Source organism: Bos grunniens, chromosome 22 (genome assembly GCF_055505025.1).
Source record: "Bos grunniens cultivar Pamir isolate PY7600 chromosome 22, Bosgru_T2T1.0, whole genome shotgun sequence".
Classification (NCBI taxonomy): Eukaryota; Metazoa; Chordata; class Mammalia; order Artiodactyla; family Bovidae; genus Bos; species Bos grunniens.
Genome location: NC_141186.1, coordinates 14,713,133 through 14,741,066, shown reverse-complemented (window position 1 = coordinate 14,741,066; position 27,934 = coordinate 14,713,133). Strand labels below are relative to the sequence as shown.

Sequence of the window (27,934 nt, the reverse complement as noted above, 5' to 3'; positions counted from 1 at the left end):
TGGTTCAAATGAAAACTCATACTTGTTCCCACTACTCCAACATTTCTCTCCAGAAGACTCAACGTCAAGTGAGGCCTTTTATGGGGCTAAACCCCACAGCCACATTTCTGCAAGAACTTTCCACATACAGCAGGCTAGAAGACACAGTAGCCAGGACACGCACACATGTGTGCCCATGGCTAAGCAGGGAGGACAGGGCATTCCAAGAAAGGGGAATCACTCACGGAAGTACTTCAGCGTCTCCTCAATCTGCTCGGTCGTGAGGTCAATGTTGACATCTGGAGAAATGAGAGGGGTGTGAAGCCAGTCGTCGTGGTCATAACCGTAGATGGTGTCGGCTCTTAGCTTGTAATGGGGCAGCTGCTCCTCCAGGAGGCTGATGATCTCGACTTCCGGAAGGTCGGTGCTGTTGCACACGTCTGGAGGGAAGAAGACGGACAGATGAGAGCCAGGACCTGGTCATGGCCTTGCTGCCGCAGTGACCTAACCCTGGCACTTGTAGCCAGAGTCTTGGGCTACTTACGTGCAGCACAGAGAGGCCAGATCGGGCCATGTCAGAGATCTTTTTCCAATTTAAATTCTACTCTTGAAACTTAGAGTTAGGCATATTTGTTGCCAGACCTACCTGAAATAGCTCCCGCTGGTTAGCTGCCCACTTTCTGTGAAGTAAAGCCAAAATTCTTGCGCCTTCATTATTTGGGCTTTCTTCCCAACCTTCTCTGGCCATTCTCTCTCAATCACCCTACACTTAGGTCAAACCAGTTATAAGTTCAGCAATATGCCAGATTCCTTCCTGCCACTATTTTACCATTCAAGCCATGTCCCTACACAGGTAGGACTTTGGCCTTCATTTAATTCATTCATTCACCTGTTTATCCTCCGACATTTCCTTCCTTCCATCCATCCATCATCATCCAACTATATCCTGAGTCCTACAGTCACAGGAGACACGACATAAACACAAGAGTCACACCGTTGCCTCTGTAATTCTTATATTCTCATGGGGATTCCAGCCACTAAACCAATAGGTACCCCTCCGTCAAGGCACAGTTTGAATACCACCTCTTCTCGACAGCATGGTGTTTTGAGCTCACCAGGCTGAATTAATCCGTCTTCCTCAGGGAGAATGTGGACACCTGTGCCCAGAAGAAAGGCTATACCATAGACATAGCATCTTCTTGTTTAACAGGAAGGCCACGCAGCAGACCAAGAAAAAAGGCATAGAATCGTAGGTAAACAAGAGTGTTCAGTGGGCAACTTCACCCCTTCTTGGGCAGGAGCCCATGGAAGGCACTTGCTAGCCCCTCAAATCTCCCACCATCCCATGCTTACCCCTTGTTACTTAAGTCAACATGCAAAGCTTCACTGTAGAAGGACATTATGACCCAAAAAGTCCGCATGGTGTTTCAAGTGCTGAGGAAAGAGTTATAAGTGGAAAGTGAAGACATTTCGAATTTTACTTGGAGCTCTGGGGACTGGAGAGGGAACACGTGAATGCTCTGGATTCTCTGTCTCATGTGGGAAATGTCACAGCTAGCACACTTGGCATTTCAGCCAGCCCCCACCAGGCCGGAGCTGCTCCGCCACCCTGCAAAGGTCTGCGGAGAACTGAGTGATGTTCCTTCCCTTCTCCTTGGCCACAGACAACAGCCCACCCTCAAGGCAGATGTCTCATATTTCTTTACCATCTCCCACTAGTGACAAAACCCCCTGTAAAAGCTCCAGATGGGCTCCTAACTAAGGAACTACTTGCCCATCTTGCAATCAAGTGGGGAGTAAGTTCCCACCAACCTCATCTCCAGGGGAGGCCTCAGAGCCATAAAATGACCACCATCTAGCTGAGGGCATTCGGGGCCAAGGAGGGCTGACGCCTGACCGATGGCAGCTCTTGACTAAACACAGACCTGCTGCACAAATGTTGAGCCAGCCTGGCTGCAGGAGGATGGGCAGGGTACCAACACATTCCTGCACGATGTCCCCACACAAGGGGCTAGAATCTTATGGTGTCACTGCCACTTGGTGGTGGGCAAGGCAACGGACTCCAACAAGAAATAAAAATAAAATCCCTTCTAAGAATACCGGGTCACTTGTGAGCACCCTGGCAGCTGCTCGGACCCTGAGACTCCCCTGTCCTTCCACATTCTCAGGGCTGAAGGTCAACATATTTACAGTGTGGGTCCTCATGCCCAGGAAGTATCGTTTTCCTTAAAGCATATGATGACCAGGAGATAAAGTATCAAAGGTGAGGCTGTGCCAAAAAGCCTTTTGAAAAACATTCTGTATATTTGACTTTTCCGTAATGTGACTTGCCATATAAACTTCAGCAAGTCTCATAGCTGCCCGGCAGGCCCAGAGAATTTGGAAGGGATGATAAAGACCACCCAGGGAGATCTCTGTGACCTTGGGTGCAGGGCCAGGTGCCCCAAGAACCTCCCAAGAAGGGAGACACTACCTCTGCCGCGTGGAGAAGACACATCTGAGGCCTCAGGTTGTGTAAACATGAGAGCCTTTGAGAATTCCCCAGGAATGCTTTCACAGTGCCAAGCACCCAGCCAGGAGCCTTCAGTGCATCCTCCCAGCAACCTGAGACGTAGATAATATTTGCTCTGACTTATATGTGAGAAAGCAGATTCACAGACGCTGTGGAGTACCTTGTAGGTCAAGGTCACACAGTTAAATAAGCAGCAGATCGTGTGTGAGAAGCCTCGGCCATCTGACTGTAAACTATATCCTTCCCTCTTCCATCTGCCTCCCCTCTCCCAGCAGGTGCGCTACAAATGCTGGAGGATTCCCAGGCTCTTCTCAACAGGAAGTTTTTGTTCTAAACAGGTAAAGATTTCACAAGCATGTTAAGTAGAGATGTTCAGCTCGACACACTGACAAATCAGCAAAGTGTCAGGATGATTTTCCCATCCAGAGTGCAGGAAGGAGAGCCAGGAACTGAAGCAGCTTGTCAACAGACCCGCCCTCTCTCTTGGTGCTGGTGTGTGTGTGTGCTTAGTCACTCAGTCGTGCACAGTTCTTCAAGACCCTTTGGGTTGCAGCCCACCAGGCTCCTCTGTCCATGGGATTTTTCAGGCAAGGATACTGGAGCGGGTTGCCATTTCCTCCTCCAGGGGATCTTCCCGGCCTAGGGATTGAACCCGCATCTCCTGAACTGAAGGCAGATTCTTTACCACTGAGTTACCAGGGAAGCCCCAGGAGGAAGCCCCGTGGTGCTTACTAAAGGTCAATGTGTGAAAGGGCACTGCTGGCCCCGCCTGGAGGAAAGGAAACATCAAGCTCTCTACAGTCCTCATTTCTCCACAGCTCCAACCACACTGTTAACCAGCTATAAGAAGGGTGGGAGGGACACTCAGCAGGGAGGGGATAAACATCTACACATGTCTGATTCACGTTGTTGTAGAGCAGAAACTAACACAACATTGTAAAGCAATTATACTCCAATTAAAAATAAATGAAAAAAAGAAGCTACAATATGCAGTCCTGGGGAAGTCCCAGATGAAGGACATCCACTTCCTGATTGAACCCAGACCCTGACAGGTCCATCTATGGATTCCAGAAGATCTTCAGCAACAGCAGCCTGGCATCCACTGACCCTCAGCTGGTCAAACCATCCAAAGGCCAGGTTTATCCAGGCAGTCAGGTGGACTCACCCTCAACATCCTTCCCCTCATCAGTCACAGCAGCCCTGTGCTTGCTGGCCCCATCTGCAACAGACACATTTTTTGTCGTGTGGCATGTGGGATCTAGCTTCCTGACCAGGGATCGAACCTGCGCCCCCTGCATTGGAAGTGTGGACTCTTCACTACTGGACTGACAGGGAAGTCCCATGAAAGACACTTTTTAAATCACAGTATTGCTCTGCTTTAAAAACCTCCCCACTCCCTACAAAGTACTTCATGATTCAGCCCGTACCTTCCTAGGGCAGAGTCTACTGACTCCTTCCCAGTATCAAATTTCTGCTTCTTTCTTGTAGGAATGTAACCTCCAAGGTATGGACGGGCACACAGCCACACAGCTAAAAACTACATTTTTCAGCTTTCCTTGCAGTAAGGTCTGTTTATATGCCTGGTTAACAGGATGCAAACAGCACTTCCAAGTCAGACCCTATCCAACTGTCCAAATGCAGAGATGGGTCTGGTACTGGAGTCACCTTCAACTGTGAAAGTAAAGGCAGCACCTAGGGGGTTACCAGAGCAACCCTGGGTGCCAGGGACAAGCTGGCAGGGAGCACTCCTGGGCCATCCTCCATTTGGATTTTCAAGAGAGAAAGAAACACACATCTACCTTATTAATGCCACTTCTCCAATATCCCTTGTGAAGCCACATTAACTTTTCGCCATTCTCCAAACACATTTTTACACAAATATTGGTTTTGACACCAGCTGCTCTAGCTATCTGGAAGGCCCTTCCCTGCCAGCAAACTCCATCCTAAAATATCACTCAAATGTCACCTCATATCAGGCTTCCCTTGACCTCTCGCCTCTGGCTATGTATTTAGATTATTTCAGGACAATGTTACACACATTTTCTAAGTCTCTCCTCTACTATCACTGAGGCCCTCAGGAGGAGCTCTGAATTACTCCCTTAACATCCAATCCAGCCCTCAGCATCGAGTTCGGCAACAGGAAGTACTCAGGAAGTGCTGGATCAATCGTGGGACAAAGGGAGGAAGAACCAGCAATGGGTGGCAAGTCTAGCCTTCAGCACGGGGGAGGTAGAGCCCTGTAGTGCCAAGGTCTTTTTAAGCTCACTCTGTATCACCCAAGGTCTTAATCAGCAAGGAGTAAAGTCCCATGGGGGAACAAATGTCCCCTCAACCACTCAGCAAACGCTGATCTGATCTAACGTCCACCATTCTTAGAGTACCACCTGCCTGGTGGGTTACACTCCAAGGGGTCCTAAAGAGTCAGACCCGACTGAGCGACTAACTCTTTTTCTGGGAGCAGAACGTGAGAGTGCTTTTCACCTCTTCAGAACTATCACCCTTCCTAGGTTTCTCCATAAGGTTTGAAGTGGATCCTCCTGTCCAAGGATGAGGGCTGTGGGAGGTGGGAGAGGGTCCTGATGGCAGGGGCTACCGGTTCAGCTGTGTCCACTCTACAACTGCCTTGGGTTAGATCCATAACCCCAGAGAGGGGCTAGAAGGAGGCACTTCCTTCTAAGCATTTGCACTGATGCAAAGCTTCCCTGGTGGCTCATGGCAACAAATCCGCCTGCCAATGCTGGAGATGCAGAAGACATGGGTTTGATCCCTGGGTTGGGAAGATCCCCTGGATGAGGAAATGGCAACCCACTCCAGTATCCTTGCGTGGAAAATCCCATGGACAGAGGAGCCTGGTGGGCTACAGTTCACGGGGTCTCAAAGAATCAGACACAACTTAGCAACCCATCACCATGGGTCACATGCCAGGTTCATGAAACCTACTAGGGACCCCAGACGATGCCGACATTTTACAGCAGAGCCTGCGGCTCTAAATTAGTATTTAAAAAATACTAATTTATATTAAAATTACTATATACTAATATATATATACTATATATATTAAAAATACTATATACTATAGTATATTAAAAATACTAATTTTATATTAAAAAATATAAAAAATCAGAGAATCTCATGTAAAAATACAGATCTCTGGCCTCAGAAAAAGTCAGCATGTCTAAAAGGACACAGTTATAGACTCTGAGTGGTGGCTGCCCCAAATGCGAGGGGAAGGGAAGGTCCAGGGGGATTTCTGGGCATTCTGCCCACACCCTGGAGCAGAGGGCGCTGGGGCCAGGAGAACAGAGAGCTGCAAGGAAGTGGAAGACAGCCTCCTGAACACTCCCCCAGGCTCCAGAGAGCCTAAAGAAAACAGCGGTGTGGGGGAGAGGCAAGGATAAAATGGGGCAGAGAGCACAGTGCTGGACAAAGAGGAAAGGCCTGGCCAGAGAAATGTCTGGCAAAATCAAAACAAGAGAGGAACAGAAGGGCACAGGATGGGAGGAAGGAGGAAAGCCAGGACCCGAGGCAGGCTGGCCAGCAGGGCCACGGCTGCCACCTGCTGGCCGCACCGGAGGCCCGGGTTCCAGGCGCTGCTCCAAGAGTGTGGAAACCAGGCTCCCAGCCACGGCCCTGTCCCCAACTGCGCCATGACACCCAACAGTCACCTCGTGGTTTATCTGGTCTTTGTCCCTCCATCTGTAGAACAAAGGCATCAGGTTGCACAAAAGCTCTCTTTCTACCCAAAAAGTCTCTGGGCCACCACACCCAGCGCATCCCTCCTCCACAGAGCAGGCCTCTTAGCACCTGGAAATGAGAGGCCAGGGATCTGTTTTTTCACATGAGATGCCCTGATTATCAAATGTGGCACGATGGTTTAGAATTCTGTTAAATACCTGAGAGTCAGATCAAACATGTGTGAGTGCCTGCAGTTTGCATGTTGGGACTTCCCATCCTGGTGCCTCAGTATGGGCCTCGGGAGAAAGTTCTAGGCTATACCAAAGGTGACAGTCAAAGAACATGACCCCAGTTTGCGCTTGAGGAGGTTCTGGAAGGGGCAGTAAGCCCCTCTCATCACCCATGAACCTTGGCAGTGACAGCAAACCCAGAGCCACGTTCTAAAGTTTTCCCAAGACTGCTGGCCTATGAGCCGCTCACAAGTCATTCTGTACAGACTTGGAAACAAAGCCTTTTCCTTGAGTTATTGGGAATAAAGGGCATGGGCTCAGAGACTCACACACAGGCCATACTGGTGCTGGAGACACATGTGACACTTTGCAACTGGTACCTGTCATATATCCTTCTGGAAAGTTCTTCTCTATCGTGGGGTTACATAGTTTAGAGCCTTACCTAAGGAACTCAGTGTTAGTGATTACTCCCTAGAATGCCATGAAAGATGTGGTTTCAATAACTACAGAGGGACCTTTAGAACTAAAAATTACTGGCTCAATCACTTCATTTAATAGAAGAGGATGCTGCACACAGGGAGGTTGAGGAGGCAGCTGAACATCCCAGAGCTGCCTGTAACAGACGCGAGACCCTGTGTGCATGGCCCCCACACCATGAGCCATCCCGGAGGCTGACATGCTCCACTGTTGACCCAGAACCCTGCCTGGTAACCAGCAAGGGCTCAGTAAACATTTTGCTGAACGATGCAAACCGCTGGTATCTATTCCTACATTTCACTTACTCTCAGAAACCAGTGGGCAGTGCAGGGTGAAGATCAGGAACACATTTGCAAACCAGGAAACCAGGGTCCGAAGGTTATAAGAGGAATTCAAGGGGCTAGGAAGGGGCTGAGCCCACTGCACACGGCATCACCCGGTCCCTCCAACTCTAATCCACACACGACTCACTGCCGCTCTCTGTGGCCCCCTGAGAGGATCCCCTAGGGAAGGAACTTGCACAAGAGCATTTCTCCTGCCTTCACTTATTTGTGGGCATTTCAGCAGAACTGGGGGACTCTCCCGAGAACTGAGCCCGGGGTGCTGGTGCCCTGGGGCAGGCAGCAGCGCACTGCACACCCTGCGCTTCTGTACTGGGCTCCATAGATGCTTCTGTGGCTCCACCTCAGACCTCCTGCACCAGGAGCCACAAGGCTGGGACCCAGGAGCTGGCTTCTACAGCAAGTCCTTCAAGGGGGTCTTGCCCATCAACATTTGAGGGTTGACAGTCCCTTGTGATTATAATTAACTAAATTTGCTTTCTTTACAAAAAAAAAACAAAAACACATAAATGTGGCTCAACACTCATACAGTCCAAAAGGGCAAGGTCCTTCCCCCGCCCCAGCCCCTCCCACACACCTGCCCTCTCCCTGCTTTCACCAGACACAGACTCCACCCCGGAGCTGATCCAGCCGCTCCCATCTTTTCTGCTTACAGAAGGGGACACTGAGGCCCTGCCGAAGTGCAGCAAACTGGGCGAGGTCTCATGCTGAGCAGTATTGGGACTGGACGCCAGGACCCCCGATCCTCTCCTGGGCCCCCATCCTGAGCCCACCTCCTGACACATACCCCCGCTCACATTCCAGCCCCACAGGGATGGGGACAAGCGCCAGACTTCTCTTCTCATCCTTGCTGCCTCGCTGTGGGCAGTAACCTCGGTCTCCAGGAGTGGGGAAGGACAAGCAGAGACACCCACACAGGAGCAGAAAGAAACTGCCAAAGAAACTAGGATTTGGAGACAGAAACAAAACTTGACACTGGAAGGGCCATGGCCTTACCTGCCCCCAGAAGCAGCTCTTTCTGAGAAAAAGGACAGACAATGACCCCGGTTCAATTCCATGCAGATGGGGTGTTAGGTTCTGAGCTGTTGCTTGATCACACAGGACACCAGCTCCTGTGACAGGAGCACAAGCAGAGATGGCTGAGCCGCCCGGCGGCCACCTTGACAGGCAGAGTCTCTGATGCGAGGTTAAAGTGCCACCTTGTGCAACTGAACGTGGCCCCGTCCACTCAGGCACGCCAGAGCGCTGTGCAAGCAGAGGGCAGGAAGAGGCGGGACAGAGCGAAGCCAGAAGGACCCTGCTATGGAGGCCCCAGGACGTCAAAACTAACTGCAGTGTTCTGCAGAAATAGTGACTCCAACAGGCTTGGCATAGAAATCCACAAAAACAGACGATAGCACATCCCAGGTTAGACTAATTCTAACACAAAGACATAAAGCTAGAACTGCACAGAAATTTTATCTTAAAAGAAAAAATTAATTTTAAGAGATAAACCTCCAAGAAAATGCTCAAAAAATGGGAAGGGGTGGGGGGTGGGGTGGATTACTATTCATTTGAATTTGTTTTAACTAGGTTTCCCAGGTGGCACTCTGCTGTCAATGCAGAAGACCCAAGAGACACAGGTTCGGTCCCTGGGTTGGGAAGATTCCCTGGAGCAGGAAATGGCAACTACTCCAGTATTTGTGCCTGGAAAATTTCCACGGACAGAGGAGCCTGGCGGGCTACAGGCCACGGGGCCGCAAAGAGTCAAACACAACTGAGTGACTGAGCACATATTAAGAAATTTAAAAAAAAAACACAAAACACTTTGGTATTCCAATTTTCTAGATATTTCTTCTTAAAAGTGTATATATTACATACAATTATTAAATCATCAGAGGAAAATTTTTTACATGAAAATAGCCAGTGTCATTGTGATTGTAATTAATGTGCTCACAGCTGAATTAGTATTTAGACAGATGGAGCTGGTGGAAATTGGAACAACACTTGGAGTAAACAGTTTGACAGCATGTTTGGAGAAGCAAAATTCTGTCATGACCCTCAAACCAGTAACCTCCCACATGGGATTAAATATAAGAGAGGAATCCAAAAAATCTGGAATGCAAAATACATAAGCATGTTTATAGTACATATCTGATAAAGCTAAAAACATGCATAGCCAGGTTCTTTGAAAAGTAAAACAAAATTACCACGTGTGTGTTAGTTGCTCAGTCATGTTCAACTCTTTGGGACCCCATGGACTGTAGCCCACCAGGCTCCTCTACCCATGGAATTTTCCAGGCAAGAACACTGGAGTGGGTTGCCATTTCCTTCTCCAGGGGGTTTTCCTGACCCAGGGATTGAACCCAGGTCTCCTGAATTGCAGGCAGATACTTTACCACCTGAGCTACCAGAGAAACTGGATCAAATTACCTTATGATCCAGCAGTTCCATTTCTGGGTATATACCCAAAAGAAGCGAAAACAGGGACTTGACCAGATATTTGTACACCACGTTCACAGAGGCATTATTATAACAGCCAAAAAGCAGAAGCAACCCAAGTGTCCGCCAGTGGATAAACAGGTAACAAAATGTGGAGCTGCAATAACATTGGGATATTATTCAGCCTTAAAAAAAGAAGAAAATTCTGACATATATTAAAGTACGGATTATATGCCAACCAAAGTAAGCCAGTCACAAAAGAGCTGAAACTCTATGAATCCTGTTAGAGGAGGCTATTAGATTCAGATTCATAGAGACAGACTGTAGTAGGGTGATTGGCAGGGGATGGAGAGAGAGGGGAACAGGGAATGTGTGTTTAATGGGTACAGTTTCATTTGCAGAAGATGATAAAGTTGACGTAATTTATGGAGGTGATGTGTGTGCAACAAAGTGAATGCACCTAACACCAAAGAACTGTACACTTACTGATGGCTAAAATGGTAAACTTCATGTTATGTGTATTTCACTCTTTTTTTGGGGGGGGTACACGGCATGTGAGATCTTAGTTCCCCAAACAGGAATCAAACCTGCTTCCCCTGCAGTGAAATCACAAAGTCCTAACCACTGAACTGCCAGGGAGCGCATTCCTTTTATTTTTTTTTAATTAAAAGATGCTGCTGCTAAGTCGCTTCAGTCGTGTCCGACTCTGTGCGACCCCATAGACGGCAGCCCACCAGGCTCCCCCATCCCTGGGATTCTCCAGGCAAGAACACTGGAGTGGGTTGCCATTTCCTTCTCCAATGCATGAGAGTGAAAAGTGAAAGTGAAGTCACTCAGTCGTGTCCAACCCTCAGCGACCCCATGGACTGCAGCCTTCCAGACTCCTCCGTCCATGGGATTTTCCAGGCAAGAGTACTGGAGTGGGGTGCCATTGCCTTCTCCAAATAAAAAGATGACCACCCTACTATTGTTATCTCCCAATGTATGGCTTTCATTAGTGTTCCAGCTACAAAGTTGCATAACTCCTGTTATTTTTAGTGTCCAATTTTGCAGAACAGTAAGTTGTTCAGAAGCAAGTATTACTGTGTTACAGCAAGAATGCCTATATAAAGTTTAATTTTCAGGTAGTCAAGTTTTTTTTTCCACCAGGGTTACTGAGATATAATTGACTTACAGCACTGTATGTATTTAAAGTGTACAGCATATTGATCTGACCTACATATACCACTGAAATGATGACCACAATAAGTTTAGTGAACGCTCATCATCTCACACTGACAAAAAATTAAAGAGAAAAACTGTTTCCATGTGATAAAAACTCTTAGGACTTGCTCTCTTAACAACTTCCATATATAACATCAGTTCAGTTCAGTTCAGTCGCTCAGTCGTGTCCGACTCTATGACCCCATGAATTGCAGCACACCAGGCCTCCCAGTCCATCACCAACTCCCGGAGTTCACTCAGACTCACGTCCATACATGCAGCAGGGTTAATTCATCATGTTGTACAACATTTATGTATTTATACACATCATTCATGTTGTACATAAATAAGTACAGTACTTATTTATCTTATAACTGGAAGGCAGTTTTAACAGCCTTCATCCAGCTCCCCCCTTCCTTGACCCCTTTAATAACCACAAATCTGATCTCTTGTTCTATGCCTTTGTTTTTGAAAAATAACTGAACTATGATACTATGTTAGTTCCTGTTACACAACATAGTAATTCAATATTTCTATATATTTCAAAATGATCACCAGGATAGATCTAGTTAGAATCTGTAACCAACCAAAGAGACTACATAATTATTTACTATACTGCCCACATCATACATCTCATACTGTGACTCATTTGTTTTGCAACTAGAAGTCTGTACCACTTACTCTCCCCCTTGATCATTTTCTTTATAATCTTAAGTCTTTGTGTCATGCTTAGGATGGCCTTCCCCATCTCAAGATTATTAATTTAACCAGCAAAATTTACTTCCAGCACTTTTATGGCTTCATTCTTAACATTCTATCTTTGAACCACCTGGATTTTATTGGGTTTGAAGGAGCTGCTTCCTTGGTGCATCAGATGGTAAAGAATCTGCCTGCAACATAGGAAATGCAGGTTCAGTTTCTGGGTTGGGAAGATCCTCTGGAGAAGGGAATGGCTACCCACTCCAGTATTCTTGCCTGGAGAATTCCATGGACAGAGGAGCCTGGCAGACTACAGTCTACGGGGTTGCAAAGAGTCAGACACAATTGAGTGACTAACACATACACACTTTTTATAACGTATCAAGCTGTACTTTTTATAATGATAACAAACAGAAGCAATAATAATGGCAAATATTTACAGATGCTACTATCTTCAAGTATTTATTTCCACTGATGCATTTAAACCTCCTAAAAGCCCTAAGAGTAGAAATTATTATCATCCCCATTTTCCAGAAGGGGAAACCTAAGGCACAGAGAGGTTAAATAACTGAACCTACATCACACAGTAAGTATTAGACCTGGCTTTCTAACACAGAGTCTGGACCCAGTGGCCACAGCCACACCCGTGCTGCCTCTGATCCTCTGGTCTCACTGATTAAATAATTCCTCTGTATACCTCTCTTTTCTCTAAATTGTCCTCCTCTTCCCAACTTCCACTCCCTGGAGTACTTTGCTTTGAAACTTCCTGAGACAGAGAACATCACTAAAGCTTTACTTGTGACCCATTCAGAGACGTTGTCTTTAAAAAGGAGCACGTCAGACATGACTGATCTTACTTTTGTCCTGCCTCCTGGTGGTTCTGCTCCCTTGAGGTTTCATTAGTTATCTGTCTTTTGTTTTATAGACTATGTGCTGCCAGATTTTTTTTTTTTGGTAATGATTTAGGGCAGAATTTTCTTCAAGTGTTGGAAATAGAGGGTGCCAAGCAATGTGCAGGGTGGCCTCCAACTCTGAGTTACCATCACCATTCACCCTTTGAGCTATGCAAACAGTATCATTTTCTTGTGGGGGGTCATGATGTGAAAGAGAAGGAAACACTGATTTGAAAGGTCCACATTCTGTCGCTAAAATATGACATCTTATGATGCCAGTGGTTTCCCAGCTACCCACACTCTCTGCTTTCCTTAGTATCAAAGACCTGGGAAGACTCATTTCTTAGCCTCCCTTATAGCAAGGTGTGACCAAGAATGTTAAGTTCTGGTCACTGAGATTTAAGCAGTCATGTGGTGAGACTTTTCTAAAGGCTGCCTTTCTAGAGCCTGGAATTTGGACATGACAGCTGGAACTTCAGTAGCCTTCTGAGAACATGAGCTGCCTTTGAAGACAAAAAGCATGAGTGTGGTGGAACTGAAGGACCGGAGAAGCCTGGACCTTTGAGGACAGAAGGGTTATACCAGCACTGCAGAGCCTCCCTCTGAACTTCTTTTATATGAAAGAAAAAGAAATCCTGTGATGTGAAGGCACTGTTCTCTGCAGCAAAGCCTAAGCCTTATTGATGAAGGTAGTTTCCATTAAATTATTAATACTAAGAGATAAATCTGTATTTCTCTCATTATCCATAGCAAAAAACAGAATAATTTGCTTATACTTCATCTCACTATTCTTGCTCCTACCTCGGGTTTTGTTGCTCTAATCTAGGGGTTCAGATCCAATTTCCTGTTTTCAAATTAACTCTTTACACTTACATTTGCTTTCTGATTTCCAAATATGTTTACAAACTTGGTATCTATAGTTAAGACTCTCTCAGACCCTCACCCTGAGCAGCTGCCAGAGTTCACAGCCCAGGCCTTCTGTCTCTCTTCTCCTTCCCAAAGTCAGCCCTTTACCAGGGAACAGTGGAAGTCAGTTAGCATAGGTGATAAACTTTGAGATAAAGAATTATGTGCCAGATCACAGAGACTTTATTAATAGAACAAAAGTTTGTGATCCCAAAATACCTACAGTGCCTCTACCATTCAATGCAGTCAACTGTTTTATTGTTAATCTAAATTAACTTCCTGAACAGGAAATTCTGTTTATAAATGAACAATGGTTAGTTTTTCAAAACACCACATGAGATCATGGGGATATTAAAAGACTCCAAACTCATCCCTAAACAGTTCACTACAGCCTGATAATAAGCAAATAGACAAAACAATACAACCTAAGCATGAAACAATTCCATGTTACTTGAACCAGGTTTCAAACCAACACAAACATAAATTCAAAATGCATTAATAGAAAATTACAGAAGATAACTTTTTACAAAGCAGAATACAAATAAAGAAATATAAAGCTTTGATAAATATAATAAAGGAAAAAATTTTAAGTTATCTTATCAGGTGACGTTGGTATGATACACAAGTACCATGAGCAGTTAAAGTTTCTGTTAAGTGTGCACTTGAATAGCACAGATGACTGCTCAAGAAGATCTCTTGTTCTGCTCTCCAAGGCCAGGGATGAGCAAAGAAAAACAAGGACAGCAGAAACCAAGAAGTGACTTCCTGAAAGCTCATTAAAAATGCAGCCCCACTGGGGGACACGTGAGTGCATTGGTGGGTGACAGCTATAGGGCATGGAGTGTCTTTTTAGGGCGATGAAAATGTTCCAAAATTGACTGTGGTGATGACTGCACAACCCTGTGAACATACTAAAAACCATCAAATTATATGCTATAAATGGGTGAATTATATGGTATATGAATTCTATCTCAATGAAGCGGTTACTCACATACAAAAAATGTAACCACAAAGAATGTTTAAAAAGGGCACTAGGCACACCTACCATCTTTGGACACATCTCCAAATCTTCTACCAAACACTGTTCATAAAAGATGCATCTGACTCTACCTAAAAGGTTAATCACCTTTCCCACCATTCTAGCAAAGCCTAAGGAATTTCTAATACCCTTCTAGCCATTTCTACTGAAAACGGGTCAAGTGAAATAAGAGCTCATGCTTAAAAACAATAAGCTCTGGCTGCCTGGAGAATCCAACCATATGGACCAACTGTTTGTGGCTTAACAATGCTGAGTGGGTGGGGTATTACTAGACCCACCAGAAGCCCTTTGAATTTATTTATTTGGCTTCTCAACTAAAAAGGGATATTTCTCTCTTGTTAAGTTGACATCCTGATACAGATCAGGGCATGAAGGTGTCGACCAGGAGTCCACCAAACCATGGTCCACTGAAAATTCAGTCCCCTGTCTGATTTTATAAATAAAAATTCCACTGGAACAGAGCTACACCCATTCCTTAAGGTACTGTCTGTGGCTGCTGTCAACTACAACAACAAAGACCACAGAACCAACAAACCTGAAACATTTACTCTCTGGCTGGCCCTTTAGGGAGAAGTGTGCCAACCCCTGGCTCTAGGCCATTGGGGTCTACAGCCTTCCCCTACCCACATCCACCCAGTTCCCTAGCCCAGCAGAGCTAAGAGACAACGCCAAGGGCCTAAAGGTCACTGATACCTTGGGGTTTTCCTGAAGACCACCTACATGCCTCTGCCATTCAAGGCCACTCCAGCTACCTGAGGATCTTCTAAAATCCAGGCTGATCTTCCCTCACTTCCCACCCTTGCTGTGGCTCATTGTGAATGGAGTATCATTTCCCAACTCTGTGACCTTGAGCTGGGCCATGGAACTTCCCTTGGCCAGTGGAATGTGAGTGGACATCACTTACTGCATATCCAATCAGAGGCTCTGAATATCCCTGTGTGGTTATATTTGTCCCCTTGAGCTCCTGTCCTCTGCCAGGAGAAGAATGTGGCCCTAGACAGCTGCCGCCCTAGGGCCAGACACGTGGAACAAACCTGAACTGAAGCCCAGGCGTGGAAACTTAAGACCAGGAGCAAGGAATAAGTGTTGCAGTAGCCACTGTAGAATTGGGAGTTGTTTGTTACCCAGCATTTCTACAGCAAAACCTGACTAATACACACCCAATTTAAAATCATGTAAAGTACGGCCACTGATAACTAGGAGGATGAAGTTTACTGCATAGGCCTGAAATTCCATCACCATCAAGATCTCCTAACAAGTAGTCTAAGCAAGAAAGATGTGGCCATACTTGGCTTTCATAATACCCTCTTGTACAAAAAATGACTTCTGGAACTAACTCTAGCAAAGAGCAGATGGGAAGAGAATACAGGTGGGACAGACCAAGGCAGAAGAAGGGATAGGGGAGGATTTCTTCTGTTCTACACATCTAAAGTTGCCATCCCTATCTGCCAGACTCTCAAGACAATTAACTCCTCTTTTTTCCAAACCCTTTCAAAAGGTGCAAACCCTGGACTGCTGCAGGTGGCTGGTCTCCAGATTAAGGCTGCCACTCCTGCTGCTAGTGCTTCCCTGACCCACTAGGTGGAGCTGCATCCGCACCCGGGCAGGCCTGCACCCTCTCTCAGGTCCCAGACAAAGGAAGGAGAGATCAGAATACTTTCAGGCTTCTTCAAACCTAGACTTGACCCTTCCCACTTCTACTCACCACAAACCCCTACTTAAATAGAAGTGAAAAAGCTTTGAGCCATGGAATTCAAACCTGAAGTTATGACAACCTGAGTTGTCTCTTGTGAGGTTTTTTTCAATACAGAAAAAAAAAATAGAGTAATATTTATCAGATTCACTGAAATCTAACATGTTGGACTGGGCGTGAGAACAGAATTTCTACCAAAAGAGAAGGGAAGTCAGGGTCCTCCTACCCACTGGCTTTGCCTCCTTATCATCTTTCTAACCATTAATCTGCAAGACCTTCCTTCTCTCCCGCCAAGAACATGAGCCAGGTGCATGGTCCACCACACAGATCAAAATCCAGCTAGGGCTGAAAACCGCCTGGAAGAGGACCATTTGAGTCTCACCCTGAGCAGACTCTCTGGGGGCCTGGGCTTTGTGTGGGCATCCTCTGGCTCCTCTAGCCACACTAGTTCATTTCCTTCCATCTGCTTTTCAAAGTCCTTGCTCATTTGCGACTCACACTATGCCTGGCGTGTGCTCACTTGTCTACTGTCCAGCCCGTGGCATCAGGTCCGCAGTCACCTTCCCCACCGTGCCCATCACCTCCCAGTCAGACACCATCCAACTCCCCGCTCTCCACTCCTGGACCATCCCCCTCCTGGATCACACGCCGGTCCTCCCAGCTCTCAAGCCCTCCACTCTTTGACTCCTCTACCACATTACCTCCAGTGCCTCTGCCCATCAGCTTTATTCTCACAGCCCTTCCTCCTTCTGTGGTAAGTTCGTGGCATCCACAGGACAAAACCCAATTCTGCACAAAATCAAATGGTCCACCTTACTCTGCCCTGCAGCTGGGCTGGGCGGGCCAGGTGGAGGAATTACAAGCACGCTGGGCAGACAGAGAGCCCTAGAACACTGTGGGCTCCCAGGCTCACCACCCCATGTCCCCCTCCAGCATGGTATCCACAGAGGCCTTCGGGCACCAGGGACAGAAGTGAGATGGGCTGGATAGGGTCTGAAACAGCCTCTCCCTGGACAGTGAACTAGGGTAACACAGCCTCTGCACAGCTTCCAGGTGCCCAGCGCAGGAGCTGGTTGGTCCTCTCTCTTTCCTCCTCTCCCAGAGGTTGGTCGTTCCCTCTTGAAGACGCCCAGAACTCCCGGCCTGCAGGCCTCTTCTTCACTCCATTCCCCTCTCTGCCCAATTTACCTCCATACAAGAATTCAGAGGGGTTCCTTGGTAGCTTAGCTGGTAAAGAATCCTCCTGCAATGCAGCAGACCCTGGTTCGATTCCTGGGTCAGGAAGATCCCCTGGGGAAGGGATAGACTACCCACTCCAGTATTCCTGGGCTTCCCTGGTGGCTCAGATGGTAAAGAATCCACCTGCAATGCAGGAGACCTGGGTTTGGTCCCTGGGTTGGGAAGATGCCCTGGTGGAGGGCATGGCAACCCACTCCAGTATTCTTGCTTGGAGAATCCCCAAGGATAGAGGAGCCTCGCGGCCTGCAGTCCATGGGATCGCAGAGTCAGATACAACCGAGCGACTAAGCACAGCACAGCATAGCACAAGAATTCAGAAGAGGTCCTGCATGGGCACTGCAGGCAGGGTGAACGGAGGCCCTCTCCACTCCATCCTCTCACCTCCAAGGTGTTTCTAGCTAAATCCCGGTGTTTCCCAATGAGCAGTCCAAAGCCCTTCATCATCACAGGAAACATGTTACCCAGCACAATAGGAAAAGGGGCCAGCTTTACAACAGGCCAACTTCACCCCCTCCACATGCTGGAAAACACCAAAGAACATTAACCCAGCATGGCCTGTAACCTGTTGTCTCTACCTAAGAGGTCTTGAGTCTTGGCCAACCTAGATCTATCTTGGTTGCAAAAACTTTCTACAAAGGGGGGAAAAAAAGAACTGTGTTTGTTTTTATGAAGTGGAGGATGGGAAGAACTGGGAAGGGAGAGGAGGAGAAGGGAGGAGAAACACGTGGCAAGGAGGAGAGAAGAGGGGTGGGAGGGAAAAGAGATGGAGGGAGGGAAGGGGATGAAGTGGGGAGAGGAAGAGAAGAAGAAAAGGGGGTAGAAAAAGAAAACTGAAAATGAAAGTTCTCCAAGAGCACCGTCTGGCACCAGAGAGCCCACTGACCCCAGTCTCTGTGGCATTCCCTGTTCTGCATATGAGACCTTTTATGCCTGGCTTCTTTTACCTCGCATGCTGCTTCCAAGTGCTATCCATGCTATATAGCACGTATCAGTACTTCACCCTTTTTTATCCCTGAATCCTACCCCATGGTATGAATATACTGCATTTTGTTTATCCAATCATCAACTGATAGACATTTGGGTCTCCTTTCTGGCTACTGTGAATAATGCTGCTTGGAACACACATATAAAGTTTTGTGTGGACTTATGTTTTCATTTCTCTTGGGTACATAACTTGGAGAAAAACTGTTACGTCATACAGCAGCTACTATGTTGAACCTGAGGAACCACCAGACTGCTTTCCATGGGGCAAGCTTTGGGGAAGTTTGTTACACAGTGAGAGATGACTAATACAAGAGAATTAAACAAAGTTAGACACAAGAGGCATTGAGGACCGTGTGAGGCACACAGCAAGCACTCTGTTGGTGCTAGCTACTATTATCAGAGCACCTTCCCCCTCACGGCCTTTGCTCATGCATTGAGGACCGTGAGAAGCACACAGTAGGCACTCTGTTGGTGCTAGCTACTGTTATCAGAGCACCTTCCCCCCCAGGGCCTTTTCTCACGCATTGAGGACCGTGAGAAGCACACAGTAGGCACTCTGTCGGTGTTAGCTACTATTATCAGAGCACCTTCCCACCCCAGGGCCTTTGCTCACGCTATCCAACGTGTGGATTGCTCCTTCCCTCTCTCCTTCTCTGCCGACACCTACACAGCCTTCAGATTTCTGCCTAAATATGGCTTTCCTACAGGAGCCTTCTTAGAAATGCTACTTCAGAAATCCCCTTTACATAATCTCTAAGCACCCTGTACTTCTGTGAATTATGGACATAGTCATAGTTAAACAGTAATTTGTGTAACTATTTTCAAGACATTTTTTCCTCTTCTGAAATATAAAAGAATCTCACCCTGGCACACCACCCTACCCTCTGTACACACAACAGAATCTCCAGAATACCTCTTAAAGGCCAACAACCCACTAGAAAAATGAGCAAAGACAAAAAGCAGGCTGTTTGCAGAAAATGAGACAAAAGAGAAAGGAGGAACAGACTCATTCATAATTAAGAAGAAACAAAATAAGATGAAATACCGTTTTGTATGACTATCTGATTAACCATGATGAAAATGGTCGATTAAACCCAAAGACCCCTGCCTCCCCACATGGACGCTGGGCACTTAATAGGTGCAGGCTCTTTGGAGGGCTGTGCTGCGATGCACAGCAAATCCTAAATTATTAGCCCACAGACATGTGAAATAAGTGACCCAAAAGACATACATGCAAGAATGTTGTTCCTTGGGGCACTGTTAAAAAGCAAACACTGGGAACAAAGCAACTGTCAACAGGGGACTGACAAAAACAGTGGCTCATTCTTGGCCGCTGAGAGGCCAGTATGGTTAACTGCAACCCTATCCACAGGGGCAGCGCCTGCCTGCTCACTGCATACTCTAAGGAGGCCAGGTTTGTGAAGCTACAACCAGAACTCAGGCTCCATTATTTTACTTTAGTTTCTCCTTTACATTACAATAAGGCATTCCATTGTTATTTCTAAGATGATGTATTTAGAAGGATTCATTACCTATTAACCTGGTTAATAAAGGAGGAACTGCACAATGTTTGTTACAAAAAAAAACCCCATATGTCTGAGAACATAAATAAATGGAAGATGATAATGATACAACCAAACAACGAGCAACTATGAAGCCATTTCAAAGCATAAGGCAACATCCTATGTACTGCAATGAAGCAATCATAATATTGTTAATTTTTAAAATGCAGATTTGGGTATACAGCATGGTCCCGTTAGTGTATTTTCAGAAAAAAAGAATTAGTTGCATAAAAACTTACTGGAACGATTTTTTAATGGTTAAACTGTACAGATGGAAGGGTGATTGCTACTCACATTCACTATGCTTTGGTACACTTTTGAGTTTTACTATTTGCATGTGTAATTTTTATCATTAAAACTCTACTTAAATGAACTTAATAGAAGAGAAAAACACACAATGAAGGAGGTTAAATAAGGTCAGAAAGCAACACTGTTGGGTCCAGACCCCAAGGATGCCTGGTTTACAGGAGAGGACAGGCCTCCCCACTCTGCACCTCCTTAAAGATGAGGGGGATATCAGTCCTTGCCCGGCAGGGTTGTGCTGAGAACAAAGTGAGTTTCCAGAGCAGTGCCTGGAAGCCTGCCAGCCACAGAGCAACTACCCAGTAAGTGTCAGCCTTTGTTAGGATCTGTGATGGCTAATTGTCAACTAAACTGAGCCGTGGGGTACCCAGATATTTGGCCGAACATTACTCTGGGTTGTTTCTGTGAGGGTGTTTTTGGATAAGATTAAGATTTAAATCGGTAGACTGAGTAGAGCAGATTCCCCCTCCATGATGTGGGAGGGCCTCATCTAATCCATAGCAAGGTCTGAATAGAACAAAAAGGCTGACTCTCCCTAGGGTAAGACAGAATTCCTCCTGCCTGACTGCCCTCCAGCTGACATCAGCTTTTTCCTACCTTTGGACTCAAACTGAAACACTGGCTCTTTCTAGGCTGTTAGTGTTCGTTGCTCAGTCATATCTGACTTTTTGTGACCCCACGGACTGTAGCCGACCAGGCTCCTTTGTCCATGGAATTCTCCACGCAAGAATACTGGAGTGGGTTGCCATTCCCTTCACCAGGGGATCTCCCTAACCCAGGGATCGAACCTGGATCTCCTGCATTACAGGCAGATTCTTTACCGTCTGAGCCACTGAGCCTGCTAATTTCTGGACTGGAATTACACCACTGCCTCTCCTGGGTCTCCAGCTTGCCAACTGTATATCTTGGGACATGTCAGCTTCCATAATTGCATAAGCCAATTCCTTAGAATATGATATATAAACATATATAATATAATAAAAATATCCTGTTGGTTCTGTTTCTCAGAAAACCCCTAACACAGATCTATGAAATTTGATTTATTCCAAGTCCAATTACAGCTATAAAGTTCCTGTTCATGACAGTTTCTGCTTGATTTGCTCAAGTTTGTCTGAGATCAAGATCAGAGGTCAGAGAAGAAAGTCAAGGTTCTTGGGGCCATGAGTCCCAGAATCACCAGTGAACTGTGTGGCTGGGAGAACATTCAAACCCACCTGCAAGCCACACCCAGCACTCTCTCTTGCTGAATCCCTTTCAAGTCCCTACAGCAAACCTCAGCAGAGGGGCACAAAAGGATGCTGAGGACAAAGGCGCACGTCTGGCCCTTCCAGTCCCCCTAAGGAGCAGCTTGAACACAGCGTGTGTGAAGCGACAACTGCTCTGATACTTGCAAAACAAATCAAAGTAAATCCATTATGAAAACCTGGTACCTAAAGGAACACCCTTAGGAATGCTTTTTGTGGCTGGGGACTCAATGTACTGAAGCCCTTGCAAAGCACCCCTGATCAAATCTTTAATAACACTACTCTTTATTTTTTATTTTATTTTTAAATTTGGCCACGCCATGTAGCATGTGGGATCTTCATTACACCACAACTAGGGATCAAACCCGTGGGCCTTGCATTGGAAGTGCAGAGTCTTAACCACTGGAATGCCAGGGAGGTCCCTTTATTTTTTTATTTTAATTTATCATTTGCCAGCTTCCTAAAACAGTTTGAAACGGGCAAAGACTAACACCAATACATCAGATACATTAAAACTTGTCTCAAATTCAGAACAAAAATGAATTATGAAGATAAGAATATATCAGGCATCTGTAACTATAGCCTGTCAATCATATATCAGGACTCTTACTAATAATTTTAACTAAATTTTACAGTACATGTCAAAACCCTGTCTAATAAATATTCTACCCACTCACCTAAGGATGAGGAGTGGAGGAGAAGCAAGGTCAGCATGTTTAAAAGACAAAAGTGAGTGTTTTTGTGTTTTGCTGAAGATTAAGTGTTAGCCCTAAAACCAGCATAACAGGGCCCTCCTCCTGCACTGCACTTGCAAAAAAAAACCAACTGCTAAACCGGGGCCTTTCAACTGAGAGAAGCAAAGATCATTTCTAAGTTACGAATTCAGAAAAAGATGTGCGGTTCCCTAGACTCTAATTCACATTTTCCCACTCTGTAAAAGAAGGGGTGTTTCATCGTCCATTTTTTTCTGTTTCATTTAGCCAAGTAAACACCATTAACATTATACATTTTCAATGGAAAACACAATAAAAATTTTATACTAGACAGGAATTGATAAGCAAGACTTCACATTTAATCATAAAAGATGTCCATAATATTTTATTTGAGCATGTTTTCAGAGGATACGTCACCAAGTCTGATGGCTTAAATTGGTGACAGAAGAGGACCAAATCTGAAATGGTGGCCCTGCAATGACAAGGACAGTTCCCATGAGCATAGTGGGAGCAATCCTGGCTGGCTCACAGCGAGTCACTTCCGCCTCTGCCCACCTCCAGAGCTCTGGAAGGGGAGACCAGATCTCACCTGTGGACACCATCAAAAAGCTGGCCTCAGATAGATGCTAGTTGAACAGAATTACTGACCAAGCCTGAAGATATTTTAAGTACACACACACCACAGCATCTCTATAATCTCCCATCCAGAGTTCTCACATGTCTTGAAACCTATAACTGAATGGAACAAGAAGAGCTCGCGCTTCCGAGAAACTCACTGGTGTGTGGTCCCAGACAGACCATGAGTAACAGCATATAGACAACAGGACAGAAACTAGATGCACCAACCGTCGCACTCTGATCAGCTTAGAGGAAGTGAGCAGAAACGTTAGCCCCACAACATGAGACAAGCCAGAGCAGAACCGATTAGCAAGCGCACCATCACCGGGGTGTGGACGGGAGGGACAGGACCAAGCACATTTAATAGAGGGGAAAAAAAAAACAGGGTAGAAAAAGAGGAAAGGATGGGGGGAGACGCTGTCTGACTGTGTTCCTCACCTTCTGAAAAATCCCTTGCTGACCCAGACATCAGATGAGGCTTTAAGAAACCAGGATAAGACACAGGATCAGTAAAGTCACAGAGGAGGAGAGGTCAGAGAGGACCTTGGAGACCTTGCTCAGCCGCTTCAGAGATTTCAGAGGGCAAGGTGGTGGGAGTCCTGAAGCCTGGTCCCAACTCAGACATGCTGCTCACGGCCCCACGGGGGTCACCCACCTCTCCTGAGCCTGGATGAGGGACTAAGAGGGGTGTGAGCGGCTTCCAAGGTCCCTCCACTCTGCATGTCAACAAGTCAATACTGCAGTTTCCCATCCCAGGTCCAAGGACAACCTGCCAAGCTGAACAGAACAGGAGAGAAACAACTTCTCCTGCGGCCTTTCGCCTCTCTGGCCACAATCTTCACAAAGAAAAGCACAGTGGACACGCCGGGCAAACACACTCACCACATGAGCTTGTCCGAATGAGCCTGCCTGGGCAGAGTCCCGGCAGAGGCTGGGCCCTCACGGGCTGGCCGAACTGAAACACCAGGGCCATGTGCAGAAAGAGACTCCAGCGGCAGTTCAGAGCGAAGAGCGATCCCCCATTAGCACCCAGCCTGGGCAGCACCTCGGCCCAGCCACCTTCTGTACCTACTCAGCATTTCTCTGAGTTTGCTTGTCGGGGCAAATCCTAAGACTGTGCACTGCCCTGGAAGCACAATGGGTTACGTAACTCCAGGCAGCCTGGGCACCCTATCGGCTCATCTCGTTAAACCACCCCAAACCAAAAAATGACGCACCCCAAAATGTGATATCCCTGGGGAGGAGGAGGGAGAGGGGGAGCGGGGCTTTGTGCTGGGCAATTTGGCTTTGCCTAAAAATGAGAGAGGAACAAAAAGCCTGTTGTTCATCTCAGAGCTCCCTGGGAACCGGGGGTGGCATGGATTTATCTGAGGCTGGATGCCAAGCGGTCTCCCAGGACTGCGCTTGGGCAAAGCCCTTGGAGTCCACATACATGTTCTTGGGGATACTCAAGAGGGTTTTCTGGTTTGTGTCTTCCTCCCGAAGACCAACATATAAAGCTTTAACCTGAGCGTGTTCTGCACTGTCTGGCCGCCTTAAGCACATAACAATGGCTGTGTTTACACTCTTGTTTACCAAGCCGCTGCCAAACGTGACAGCACTGAGCTGTTTCTCAGCTGTCCCATGGCGCCTGCTACGGATGTTCCAGCAAAGAACCGCCAGCTACCACGCCCCATAGGGCTTGACGTTTCAGCACTGCCATTCTGCCATTACTCTGCGCTCGTTCGTCACGTTCAAAGTGAAACTACTTTAACAAGTGAAACGCTTCCTGGATTTCACTGGCAAAATGCCACTAGAATCCCAGTGGTGAGCTTATGTGTTCAGACAAATGAAAATGCAGCTGGGACACTGCCTCCTCGGAGAAGCCCTCCTGGTCTCCCCCATCCTCGCCTCTTCAAGGCTCAGCCAGGCACCCTCCGTGGTGTTCTTCCGTGTGCCAGTGCTTATCATTGGTCTAACCATGCCGCATAGCCTATTTCTACTCGCTTATCTGTCTCCCCACCTGGACTGTATTCCTGGCAGAGGTGGGGCAGGGAACACGTATCTTGGGGTCAGGATCTACATCAAGCCCCACCCCTTAGAGCTCAGGTATCTTAGGCAGGATGCTGAGCCTTTCCTGATTTAGTCCTTTTACTTGGAAAAAAAGGGACAACATTCCCCACTTCATGGGAATGCAGTAATAATTAAAGAACACATTTCATTCACTCAGCAAATAGTTACTGAGTAACGGCCACATCCAGGTGCTCTTATAGTCATGAGACTCAAGGACGCACAAAATCCGTGCCCTTGCCTTTGTGATTACCCTAGCAGTAGCTTCTATTTAACTGCAAGTTTGGTCAACAAAATGCAACCACGGTAGTGCATGGCTAAATCTGGGGAGGAAGCTAAAGCAGGTAAGGGAGATGGGGAAAGGGGTAGACCATTCTGTCTTCAGGGAACTCACTAAAGGCCTCCAAGGACTGCCATTTGGAGAAAGTACAGTAGGAATCAGGAGGCCACCTGCGGTTAAGGCCATCCAGGAGCTGGACAGCAGCAAGAACAAAGGCCCTGAGATGGGATGATGTTCTGGGTCTGTCCAAAAATTAGTGAGGAGGCCAGTGTATCCGGAATGGAGTGAGCTGAAGAGGAGATGGGTCAAATGGGCACAGGAAACCCTGTCACTTAAGCCATGGACAGAAGGGAGCCCAGGGGAGGTGTGGAGCAGAAGAGTTAAGCCATCCAACTTTGTATTTACTGAGTCACTCCTTTGGATAGGCAGAGACCGGACTGCACAGAGGCAAGCAAGGAAGCAGGAGGCCCAGTCAGGAGGCCACTGCAACAATCTGAGCGTGAGATGAAGGTGGCTTCGACCAGTTACTGTTGGGGCTGGCGAGAACCAGTCAAACTCTGGACACAGTGTGAACCATGAGTCACTAGACTTCCTAGTGAACCAGGATAGGAAAGAGATACAGAGGTCACGAGTGCCTCCAAGGCTTCTGGTCTGAGCAGCTGAAAGGGCAAAAGGACCATTTAGAAAGACTGCAAAGAAAGCAGGTGGAGGAGGAAACCAGGAGCTCACTAAAGGCCAGGGTAGTCATAGGCATCCACGTACAAATGCCGTGCTGTGGAGTCAGACCCTCACATCTGGCCTTCAGGGAAAGTCCAGCATGAGGGCAGGCACTGGTAGCAGTCAGCGCAGAGGCAGGTTCCAACTCCTGGAGCCTGGGAGAGATCACTTAGGGAGTCACAGACCCAGGAGAGAGAAGAGCTGAGCCCCGGGGCTTCCCAGTTCCTGGAGAGGAGCAGCCAGCTAGGTCAGGACCCAAAGCCAAGGGAGGACCACATTTTTAGGAGAAGGGGGTGGCCGGCAGTGTCAACTCCTGCCGAGAAGGCTGAGGATGGACTGCCGAACTGCACGAGGCCATCAGTACTAGGGGTACGGTGGGGCCCAAGCCTGTGCATAGTGGACACATGAGAAAACAGGAGAAAAACCAGAGTCAGCAAACCAAAGAGCAGAGACAGGGATGCTGGCTGTGGGGAAAAGAGCAAAGAAGGATTCCTTTTAAGAAGGAGAATGTGGTCACCTGTTTTTGTGCTAATAGGAGAGACACAGGAGCAAGGAGAAACGGATGGTGTGATAGAGACAGGACAGGTGCTGGACGCGTGTCCTCTGGGGGCCAGGCAAGTAGCAGGAAGATTCAGCTCACAAGTGGAGGAAGGGCTCGGCACCCAGGGGTTCGGCGGCATCTCCACGCCCCTTTTAGCCAGGAAGCTTTTGACGTGGGGTGGGGTGGGGTCCTCAATGCTTAACTGGTGAGAAAACGGTGAAAACCAACTGGAAGCCAAATCTGCATATCTGAAACTGTCAACGAACATTATTTCCAACAAGAGTGTGAAACCAAACGGCGCAGACAAGGTGAGAGCTGGGCAGAAACTTCGATAAAAACGCAACTAGATGCATTACGAGGCTCCTTGCTGCTGTTGCGCACACCAGCCCTCACCGTTCCCACTCGCAGCCCCTCCAGTGCCAGCTCCAAACACTTGTCCTGAGGATCCCTCAAGGAGAGAAACAAGCCAGAGCTCCGTTACAATGCGCCTGAAGAGCAGGTGCTACCAGTGCACTGGGTGGGTGGGGCGTGGATCCCCCTGTTCCCAGGACACTGGGAAGGTGTGACTGACACAGGTGTCTATGAGAACTTGAACTTGACGGTGTGCACAGGGCCCTGCGGGGAGTTCCCCGCTGCTGCAGCCCACAGCACCATGGCATGTTATTTTCATTACACCTGTTTTATGTCAGAAGAAACAGAGCCTCAGGGAGAGGGGCGAGGGACCAAACTACCCTGAGCATCGCTACGGGCCGGGCGCACGGCTCAAGACTCAGTGCTCCCATCTCTAACCTTCAGGACAATTCTATTACACAGTGTGTTCATCTCAGACAGTTCAGTCCTGGACGATAGGTCTCACAATCCCAAAGCTGCGACTCCTTGCCCTTTGGTGGTCTCTCCTCAACCTCCAGGTCCCTCCCCAGACCCCCTCCTGCAGCCCCACTATTCCCCAGTCCTCACTGACTCCCCCATCCCCGGCAGGGAGAGGCCCCTTACCGGTGATGGTGCAGGCATCTCGGTACCCTCTGCAGCTGGGCGCATCTTCCACGGCCTCGCTCACATAGTGCTCCTCGGGGATGCCCAGGCCGCAGGCTAGGACTGCATGGTTGCACGCCTCCGAAGGGGGCACAGAGTTGGCCAAAGCGTCATCGTGCAGAGCTGTGGCGTCCAGCTTGGCAGGTTTCACGGGGAGGTGCCCACTGCCATCGGTGGCCCCGCTGCTGGAGTCTGGGGCAGTCGGGCAGACAGCCCCCAGGAGGTCGGGCACACTGGCAGCGGCTCCTCACGGGGAACCTAAGGGACAAGCCAGAGAGAGGAGCCCGGTGACTTAGAATCTCTGAAAAAAATGAACAAAATCTTCAGAAAATAAGAGCCCTGAGCTGATGAGTGATCACATTGCAAATTCTGTTTCCTTCGAGCCAAGGTATTTCCAATTGAATTCTTCAGTTCCGATAAAGAATTACAAGTGAAGTTCTACTCAACCACTCAGGGACCAGTACAGACTGAGATACAGGGCATGTGGCTTCATTTACTAACTGAAACCTGTCTGAAAGCAGCTCTAAGCAAATGGACAGACTGGACCACAGCTAAGATGAGGGCGCCTACGCTGATATGGGGCT

At 47.4% G+C, this 27,934-nt stretch overlaps 1 protein-coding gene across 24 annotated transcripts in view; it reads right to left on the bottom strand.

Moving 5' to 3' along the window:
• TRAK1 (trafficking kinesin protein 1) overlaps positions 1 to 27,934 on the bottom strand; it is a 155,628-nt gene that overhangs the window by 73,582 nt on the left and 54,112 nt on the right. For 8 of the 24 annotated variants that reach the window (XR_015150984.1, XR_015150986.1, XM_086366120.1 and 5 more), the window contains exons 2-3: positions 27,312 to 27,608; positions 225 to 419 (exon numbers count right to left, since the gene is read on the bottom strand). Coding sequence is in view for 10 of the 24 variants with exons in the window: in XM_086366113.1 (XP_086222239.1) it covers positions 225 to 419; positions 23,614 to 23,704 (286 nt within the window). In the remaining 14 variants the exon portion in view is untranslated. Of the gene's footprint in view, positions 1 to 224; positions 420 to 8,210; positions 8,540 to 23,613; positions 24,062 to 27,311; positions 27,609 to 27,934 lie in introns of those variants that run through there. The other 16 variants (XR_015150979.1, XR_015150981.1, XM_086366130.1 and 13 more) reach the window with 6 other exon arrangements.